The sequence below is a fragment of the Dendropsophus ebraccatus genome, chromosome 5 (assembly GCF_027789765.1).
Source record: "Dendropsophus ebraccatus isolate aDenEbr1 chromosome 5, aDenEbr1.pat, whole genome shotgun sequence".
Lineage (NCBI taxonomy): Eukaryota > Metazoa > Chordata > Amphibia > Anura > Hylidae > Dendropsophus > Dendropsophus ebraccatus.
This window is the reverse complement of record NC_091458.1, coordinates 2,042,975-2,052,974: the sequence shown is the minus strand read 5'-3', so window position 1 is coordinate 2,052,974 and position 10,000 is coordinate 2,042,975. Positions and strand designations below refer to the sequence as shown.

General features: G+C 58.0%; 1 protein-coding gene across 1 annotated transcript in view; it reads left to right on the top strand.

Moving 5' to 3' along the window:
- The window catches only part of TRIM3 (tripartite motif containing 3), a 102,440-nt gene that overhangs the window by 686 nt on the left and 91,754 nt on the right, over nucleotides 1–10,000 (top strand). The window contains exons 2-7 of the mRNA XM_069969296.1: nucleotides 3,850–3,884; nucleotides 3,959–4,101; nucleotides 5,781–6,015; nucleotides 6,404–6,555; nucleotides 7,982–8,162; nucleotides 9,703–10,000. The exon at nucleotides 9,703–10,000 is cut by the window's right edge and continues 426 nt beyond it. Of these exons, the coding sequence (XP_069825397.1) occupies nucleotides 3,986–4,101; nucleotides 5,781–6,015; nucleotides 6,404–6,555; nucleotides 7,982–8,162; nucleotides 9,703–10,000 (982 nt within the window). The 5' untranslated portion in view covers nucleotides 3,850–3,884; nucleotides 3,959–3,985. The remainder of the gene's footprint in view (nucleotides 1–3,849; nucleotides 3,885–3,958; nucleotides 4,102–5,780; nucleotides 6,016–6,403; nucleotides 6,556–7,981; nucleotides 8,163–9,702) is intronic.

Here is a 10,000-nt window from a genome sequence, read left to right as displayed (position 1 = left end):
CCTCCTCCCCAATATACATCACTGGCCTCCACCCCAATATACATCACTGGCCTCCTCCCCAATATACATCACTGGCCTCCTCCCCAATATACATCACTGGCCTCCACCCCAATACACATCACTGGCCTCCACCCCAATATACATCACTGGCCTCCTCCCCAATACACATCACTGGCCTCCTCCCCAATACACATCACTGGCCTCCTCCCCAATATACATCACTGGCCTCCTCCCCAATATACATCACTGGCCTCCTCCCCAATACCCATCACTGGCCTCCACCCCAATATACATCACTGGCCTCCACCCCAATACACATCACTGGCCTCCTCCCCAATACACATCACTGGCCTCCACCCCAATATACATCACTGGCCTCCACCCCAATACCCATCACTGGCCTCCACCCCAATACCCATCACTGGCCTCCTCCCCAATATACATCACTGGCCTCCACCCCAATATACATCACTGGCCTCCACCCCAATACCCATCACTGGCCTCCTCCCCAATATACATCACTGGCCTCCACCCCAATACCCATCACTGGCCTCCACCCCAATATACATCACTGGCCTCCACCCCAATATACATCACTGGCCTCCACCCCAATACCCATCACTGGCCTCCACCCCAATATACATCACTGGCCTCCACCCCAATACACATCACTGGCCTCCACCCCAATACATCACTGGCCTCCTCCCCAATATACATCACTGGCCTCCACCCCAATATACATCACTGGCCTCCTCCCCAATACACATCACTGGCCTCCACCCCAATATACATCACTGGCCTCCACCCCAATATACATCACTGGCCTCCACCCCAATACCCATCACTAGCCTCCTCCCCAATACCCATCACTGGCCTCCACCCCAATACCCATCACTGGCCTCCACCCCAATATACATCACTGGCCTCCTCCCCAATACACATCACTGGCCTCCACCCCAATATACATCACTGGCCTCCTCCCCAATATACATCACTGGCCTCCACCCCAATATACATCACTGGCCTCCACCCCAATATACATCACTGGCCTCCACCCCAATATACATCACTGGCCTCCACCCCAATATACATCACTGGCCTCCACCCCAATATACATCACTGGCCTCCTCCCCAATACCCATCACTGGCCTCCTCCCCAATATACATCACTGGCCTCCTCCCCAATATACATCACTGGCCTCCACCCCAATATACATCACTGGCCTCCACCCCAATATACATCACTGGCCTCCTCCCCAATATACATCACTGGCCTCCTCCCCAATATACATCACTGGCCTCCACCCCAATACCCATCACTGGCCTCCTCCCCAATATACATCACTGGCCTCCACCCCAATACACATCACTGGCCTCCACCCCAATATACATCACTGGCCTCCTCCCCAATATACATCACTGGCCTCCACCCCAATATACATCACTGGCCTCCTCCCCAATATACATCACTGGCCTCCACCCCAATATACATCACTGGCCTCCACCCCAATACCCATCACTGGCCTCCACCCCAATATACATCACTGGCCTCCACCCCAATACACATCACTGGCCTCCACCCCAATATACATCACTGGCCTCCTCCCCAATATACATCACTGGCCTCCACCCCAATATACATCACTGGCCTCCTCCCCAATACACATCACTGGCCTCCACCCCAATATACATCACTGGCCTCCACCCCAATATACATCACTGGCCTCCACCCCAATACCCATCACTAGCCTCCTCCCCAATACCCATCACTGGCCTCCACCCCAATACCCATCACTGGCCTCCACCCCAATATACATCACTGGCCTCCTCCCCAATACACATCACTGGCCTCCACCCCAATACACATCACTGGCCTCCACCCCAATATACATCACTGGCCTCCTCCCCAATATACATCACTGGCCTCCACCCCAATATACATCACTGGCCTCCACCCCAATATACATCACTGGCCTCCACCCCAATATACATCACTGGCCTCCACCCCAATATACATCACTAGCCTCCACCCCAATATACATCACTGGCCTCCTCCCCAATACCCATCACTGGCCTCCTCCCCAATATACATCACTGGCCTCCACCCCAATATACATCACTGGCCTCCACCCCAATATACATCACTGGCCTCCACCCCAATATACATCACTGGCCTCCTCCCCAATATACATCACTGGCCTCCTCCCCAATATACATCACTGGCCTCCACCCCAATACCCATCACTGGCCTCCTCCCCAACATACATCACTGGCCTCCTCCCCAATATACATCACTGGCCTCCACCCCAATATACATCACTGGCCTCCACCCCAATATACATCACTGGCCTCCTCCCCAATATACATCACTGGCCTCCTCCCCAATATACATCACTGGCCTCCTCCCCAATATACATCACTGGCCTCCTCCCCAATATACATCACTGGCCTCCTCCCCAATATACATCACTGGCCTCCACCCCAATACCCATCACTGGCCTCCTCCCCAATACCCATCACTGGCCTCCTCCCCAACATACATCACTGGCCTCCACCCCAATACCCATCACTGGCCTCCACCCCAATATACATCACTGGCCTCCACCCCAATATACATCACTGGCCTCCACCCCAATATACATCACTGGCCTCCACCCCAATACCCATTACTGGCCTCCACCCCAACATACATCACTGGCCTCCACCCCAACATACATCACTGGCCTCCACCCCAACATACATCACTGGCCTCCACCCCAACATACATCACTGGCCTCCACCCCAGTACCCATCACTGGCCTCCTCCCCAATATACATCACTGGCCTCCACCCCAATATACATCACTGGCCTCCACCCCAGTACCCATCAATGGCCTCCATCCCAGTACCCATCACTGGCCTCCACCCCAATATACATCACTGGCCTCCTCCCCAATATACATCACTGGCCTCCACCCCAATACCCATTACTGGCCTCCACCCCAATACCCATTACTGGCCTCCACCCCAATACCCATTACTGACCTCCACCCCAATACCCATCACTGGCCTTCACCCCAATACCCATCACTGGCCTCCACCCCAATACCCATCACTGGCCTCCACCCCAATACCCATCACTGGCCTCCACCCCAATACCCATCACTGGCCTCCACCCCAATACCCATCACTGGCCTCCACCCCAGTACCCATCACTGGCCTCCACCCCAGTACCCATCACTGGCCTCCACCCCAGTACCCATCACTGGCCTCCACCCCAGTACCCATCACTGGCCTCCACCCCAGTACCCATCACTGGCCTCCACCCCAGTACCCATCACTGGCCTCCACCCCAGTACCCATCACTGGCCTCCACCCCAGTACCCATCACTGGCCTCCACCCCAGTACCCATCACTGGCCTCCACCCCAGTACCCATCACTGGCCTCCACCCCAGTACCCATCACTGGCCTCCACCCCAGTACCCATCACTGGCCTCCACCCCAGTACCCATCACTGGCCTCCACCCCAGTACCCATCACTGGCCTCCACCCCAGTACCCATCACTGGCCTCCACCCCAGTACCCATCACTGGCCTCCACCCCAGTACCCATCACTGGCCTCCACCCCAGTACCCATCACTGGCCTCCGCCCCAATACCCATGGGGACAGCTTACCCCTTCCAGACCCTCAGAGACCTCTGCACTGAGCATGCCCATAACTCTCTCCATAGAAGTCTGTAGGTGATGGGGACAGCTCACCCCCTCCAGGACCTCAGAGACCTCTGCACTGAGCATGCTCTCACTCCACGATAACACAGAATAAATCCAGAATGGAAGCAGATAATGACATACCTTCTTCTTTTCTCTAGGTGGCGCCTTCCCTGTAAGGGGCAGTTCTCGTTTGGTAGGTCTCGTCTGTGTGCCTGGCCTCCACTGCCCCGTGTCCATCCTCTCACACGTCTTTTCTTTCTTTGTCAGGTATTTCCGTGACGCCTTTGCATTGTAATGATGGCGAGTCCGGTGGTGCGTCAGATTGACAAGCAGTTCCTTATCTGCAGTATCTGCCTGGAGCGATATCACGTCCCCAAGGTCCTGCCATGTCTGCACACCTTCTGTGAGAAGTGAGTGCCCATCAGGGAGGAGACTGCTCTGTGTGAGGAGGAGGAGTCAGGGAGGAGGCGGCTCTGTGTGAGGAGGAGGAGTCAGGGAGGAGGTGGCTCTGTGTGTGAGGATGAGTAGTCGGAGAGGAGGCGGCTCTGTGTGTGAGGAGGAGTAGTCAGGGAAGAGGAGGCTGTGTGAGGAGGAGGAGTCGGGGAGGAGGCGGCTCTGTGTGAGGAGGAGGAGTCAGGGAGGAGGTGGCTCTGTGTGAGGAGGAGGAGTCAGGGAGGAGGTGGCTCTGTGTGTGAGGAGGAGGAGTCAGGGAGGAGGAGGTGGCTCTGTGTGTGAGGAGGAGGAGTCAGGGAGGAGGAGGTGGCTCTGTGTGTGAGGAGGAGGAGTCAGGGAGGAGGTGGCTCTGTGTGTGAGGAGGAGGAGTCAGGGAGGAGGTGGCTCTGTGTGTGAGGAGGAGGAGTCAGGGAGGAGGTGGCTCTGTGTGTGAGGAGGAGGAGTCAGGGAGGAGGTGGCTCTGTGTGTGAGGAGGAGGAGTCAGGGAGGAGGTGGCTCTGTGTGTGAGGAGGAGGAGTCAGGGAGGAGGTGGCTCTGTGTGTGAGGAGGAGGAGTCAGGGAGGAGGTGGCTCTGTGTGTGAGGAGGAGGAGTCAGGGAGGAGGTGGCTCTGTGTGTGAGGAGGAGGAGTCAGGGAGGAGGTGGCTCTGTGTGTGAGGAGGAGGAGTCAGGGAGGAGGTGGCTCTGTGTGTGAGGAGGAGGAGTCAGGGAGGAGGTGGCTCTGTGTGTGAGGAGGAGGAGTCAGGGAGGAGGTGGCTCTGTGTGTGAGGAGGAGGAGTCAGGGAGGAGGTGGCTCTGTGTGTGAGGAGGAGGAGTCAGGGAGGAGGTGGCTCTGTGTGTGAGGAGGAGGAGTCAGGGAGGAGGTGGCTCTGTGTGAGGAGGAGGAGTCAGGGAGGAGGTGGCTCTGTGTGAGGAGGAGGAGTCAGGGAGGAGGTGGCTCTGTGTGTGAGGAGGAGGAGTCAGGGAGGAGGAGGTGGCTCTGTGTGTGAGGAGGAGGAGTCAGGGAGGAGGTGGCTCTGTGTGTGAGGAGGAGGAGTCAGGGAGGAGGAGGTGGCTCTGTGTGTGAGGAGGAGGAGTCAGGGAGGAGGTGGCTCTGTGTGAGGAGGAGGAGTCAGGGAGGAGGTGGCTCTGTGTGTGAGGAGGAGGAGTCAGGGAGGAGGTGGCTCTGTGTGAGGAGGAGTCGTCAGGGAGGAGGTGGCTCTGTGTGTGAGGAGGAGGAGTCAGGGAGGAGGTGGCTCTGTGTGTGAGGAGGAGGAGTCAGGGGGGAGGTGGCTCTGTGTGTGAGGAGGAGGAGTCATGGGGGAGGTGGCTCTGTGTGTGAGGAGGAGGAGTCATGGGGGAGGTGGCTCTGTGTGTGAGGAGGAGGAGTCAGTGAGGAGGTGGCTCTGTGTGAGGAGGAGGAGTCAGGGAGGAGGTGGCTCTGTGTGAGGAGGAGGAGTCAGGGAGGAGGTGGCTCTGTGTGTGAGGAGGAGGAGTCAGGGAGGAGGCGGCGGCTCTGTGTGTGAGGAGGAGGAGTCAGGGAGGAGGCGGCGGCTCTGTGTGTGAGGAGGAGGAGTCAGGGAGGAGGCGGTTCTGTGTGTGAGGAGGAGTCAGGGAGCACACATGTACACTACTCACCTCACTCTCCTCCACCTCCAGGTGTCTGCAGAGCTACATCCCCCCTCAGAGCCTGACCCTCTCCTGCCCCGTCTGCCGTCAGACCTCCATCCTCCCAGAGCGAGGCGTCTCCGCCCTCCAGAATAACTTCTTTATCACCAACCTCATGGAAGTTCTGCAGAGGAGCCCAGAGAGCGGGCACCAGGAGCAAAGTGTCCTTCCATGTGACGGCCACACGCCTGCTACCTCCCTATCCTGCCCCAACCACCAGGGCAAGGTGAGTGCTCACCCCTTATCCTGCCCCAACCACCACGGCAAGGTGAGTGCTCACCCCTTATCCTGCCCCAACCACCACGGCAAGGTGAGTGCTCACCCCTTATCCTGCCCCAACCACCACGGCAAGGTGAGTGCTCACCCCTTATCCTGCCCCAACCACCACGGCAAGGTGAGTGCTCACCCCTTATCCTGCCCCAACCACCACGGCAAGGTGAGTGCTCACCCCTTATCCTGCCCCAACCACCACGGCAAGGTGAGTGCTCACCCCTTATCCTGCCCCAACCCCCAGGGCAAGGTGAGTGCTCACCCCTGGTCCTGCCCTACCCCCAGGGTAGGATGGGCAGTAGATCTGTCTGGGCCTGCAGTAACTTCTCCTATCCTGTTGGCAGACCATGGAGTATTACTGTGGCTCCTGTGAGACGGCCATGTGTGTGGAGTGCACGGAGGGCGAGCACCGGGAGCATTGCACCGTCCCACTGAAAGACGTCCTGGAGCAGCACAAAGCGTCACTGCGCAGCCAGCTGGACAGCATCCGGAGCAGGTACGCTCAGTACTACTTTTCGTGGGGGTGGGGGCTCACTTCTCGTGGGGGCGGGGGGCTCACTATTACTACTTATAGGAGGGGGAGTGCTCAGTACTACTTCTCGTGGGGGCGGGGGGCTCACTATTACTACCTATAGGAGGGGCAGAGCTCAGTACTACTTCTCGTGGGGGCTGGGGGCTCAGTACTACTTCCCATAGGAGGGCTCAGTATTCCCATGGGAGGGGGAGGGCTCAGTATTACTTCTCATTAGAGGGGGAGGGCTCGGTATTACTTCCCATGGGAGGGCTCAGTATTACTTTCCATGGGAGGGCTCAGTATTACTTTCCATGGGAGGGCTCAGTATTACTTTCCATGGGAGGGCTCAGTATTACTTCCCATGGGAGGGCTCAGTATTACTTCCCATGGGAGGGCTCAGTATTACTTCTCATGGGAGGGCTCAGTATTACTTTCCATGGGAGGGCTCAGTATTACTTTCCATGGGAGGGCTCAGTATTACTTCCCATGGGAGGGCTCAGTATTACTTCCCATGGGAGGGCTCAGTATTACTTTCCATGGGAGGGCTCAGTATTACTTCCCATGGGAGGGCTCAGTATTACGTCCCATGGGAGGGCTCAGTATTACTTCCCATGGGAGGGCTCAGTATTACTTTCCATGGGAGGGCTCAGTATTACTTCCCATGGGAGGGCTCAGTATTACTTCCCATGGGAGGGCTCAGTATTACTTTCCATGGGAGGGCTCAGTATTACTTCCCATGGGAGGGCTCAGTATTACTTCCCATGGGAGGGCTCAGTATTACTTCCCATGGGAGGGCTCAGTATTACTTCCCATGGGAGGGCTCAGTATTACTTTCCATGGGAGGGCTCAGTATTACTTCCCATGGGAGGGCTCAGTATTACTTCCCATGGGAGGGCTCAGTATTACTTCCCATGGGAGGGCTCAGTATTACTTTCCATGGGAGGGCTCAGTATTACTTTCCATGGGAGGGCTCAGTATTACTTCCCATGGGAGGGCTTAGTATTACTTCCCATGGGAGGGCTCAGTATTACTTCCCATGGGAGGGCTCAGTATTACTTCCCATGGGAGGGCTCAGTATTACTTCCCATGGGTGGGCTCAGTATTACTTTCCATGGGAGGGCTCAGTATTACTTCCCATGGGAGGGCTCAGTATTACTTTCCATGGGAGGGCTCAGTATTACTTTCCATGGGAGGGCTCAGTATTACTTCCCATGGGAGGGCTTAGTATTACTTCCCATGGGAGGGCTCAGTATTACTTTCCATGGGTGGGCTCAGTATTACTTCCCATGGGAGGGCTCAGTATTACTTCCCATGGGAGGGCTCAGTATTACTTCCCATGGGAGGGCTCAGTATTATTTCCCATGGGAGGGCTCAGTACTACTTCTCTGGTTGGTCCGTCTCTCCCCAGGATCCCCCAGCTGACCTCGGCCATTGACCTGGTGGGTGAGATCAGCCGTCAGCTCAGTGAGAGGAAAAACGCGGCCGTGAACGAGATCTGCTCAACGTTCGAGGAGCTGGAGCGGGCACTGCAGCAGAGGAAGAACTCACTGCTCCAGGACCTGGAGGCCATATCTGTCAGCAAGCAGAAGGTGGGTGTCCGCAGAGACACGGGGGGGGGAAGGGTTGGGGGGGGAATACATGGGCAGAGACACGGGGGGGGGGGGGGGATACAGGGGCAGAGACACGGAGGGGAGGATACAGGGGCGGAGAGACAGGTGGGGAGGATACAGGGGTGGAGAGACAGGTGGGGAGGATACAGGGGTGGGGAGGATACAGGGGTGGAGAGACAGGTGGGGAGGATACAGGGGTGGGGAGGATACAGGGGCGGAGAGACAGGTGGGGAGGATACAGGGGCGGAGAGACAGGTGGGGAGGATACAGGGGCGGAGAGACAGGTGGGGAGGATACAGGGGCGGAGAGACAGGTGGGGAGGATACAGGGGCGGAGAGACACGGGGGGAACGGGGACAAGGGCAGAGACATGTCCTCTCCGGGTGCAAAGACATGGGGGGGGGGGGAATAGTGCTGCCGTCTTCTCTGTCCTCTCCAGGTGCAGAGACATGGGGGCGGGGGGGATGGGGCTGACGTCTTCTCTGTCCTCTCCAGGTGCAGAGACATGGGGGCGGGGGGGATGGGGCTGACGTCTTCTCTGTCCTCTCCAGGTGCAGAGACATGAGGGGGGGATGTTGCTGACTTCTCTGTCCTTTCCAGGTGCAGAGACATTGGGGGGGGGGGGGGGGGATGGGGCTGACGTCTTCTCTGTCCTCATTGGGGCGGGGGGGGGATGGTGCTGACGTCTTCTCTGTCCTCTCTGGGTGCAGAGACATGAGGGGGGGATGGGGCTGACATCTTCTCTGTCCTCTCTGGGTGCTGAGACATGGGGGGGGGGGGTGCTGACTTCTTCTCTGTCCTCTCTGGGTTCAGAGACATGGGGGGGGGTGATGACTTCTTCTCTGTCCTCTCTGGGTGCAGAGACATGGGGGGGGGGCTGATGTCTTCTCTGTCCTCTCTGGGTGCAGAGACATGGGGGGGATGGTGCTGACGTCTTCTCTGTCCTCTCTGGGTGCAGAGACATGGGGGGGGGGATGGGGCTGACGTCTTCTCTGTCCTCTCTGGGTGCTGAGACATGGGGGGGGGGGGTGCTGACTTCTTCTCTGTTCTCTGTCCTCTCTGGGTGCAGAGACATGGGGGGGTGGGATGGTGCTGACGTCTTTGTCCTCTCTGGGTGCAGAGACATGAGGGGGGGATGGGGCTGACATCTTCTCTGTCCTCTCTGGGTTCAGAGACATGGGGGGGGGGTGCTGACGTCTTCTCTGTCCTCTCTGGGTGCTGAGACATGGGGGGGGGGGTGCTGACTTCTTCTCTGTCCTCTCTGGGTTCAGAGACATGGGGGGGGGGGGTGATGACTTCTTCTCTGTCCTCTCTGGGTGCAGAGACATGGGGGGGGGGGGATGGGGCTGACGTCTTCTCTGTCCTCTCTGGGTGCTGAGACATGGGGGGGGGATGGGGCTGACGTCTTCTCTGTCCTCTCTGGGTGCTGAGACATGGGGGGGGGGCTGACTTCTTCTCTGTCCTCTCTGGGTGCAGAGACATGGGGGGGATGGTGCTGACGTCTTCTCTGTCCTCTCCAGGTGCTGCAGACGCAGCTGGCCTCCCTCAGACAAGGCCTGGACAGCATGGAGAGCAGCGTGCGGTTCACGGAGCAGGCTCTTGGTCATGGCTCGGAGACCGAGGTCCTTCTGGTGAGAAAGCAGATGAGCGAGCAGCTGAACGAGTTGGCCTCCAGAGACTTCCCTCTCCACCCCCAGCAGAACCCACAGCTGGAATTTCGAGTGGAGACGGACGGGCTGCGGCGGTCCCTGCAGAACCTGGGGGCGCTGCTCACCACCAGCGCGGTGGCTTATGCCTCAGTGGCCACAGGGGAGGGTC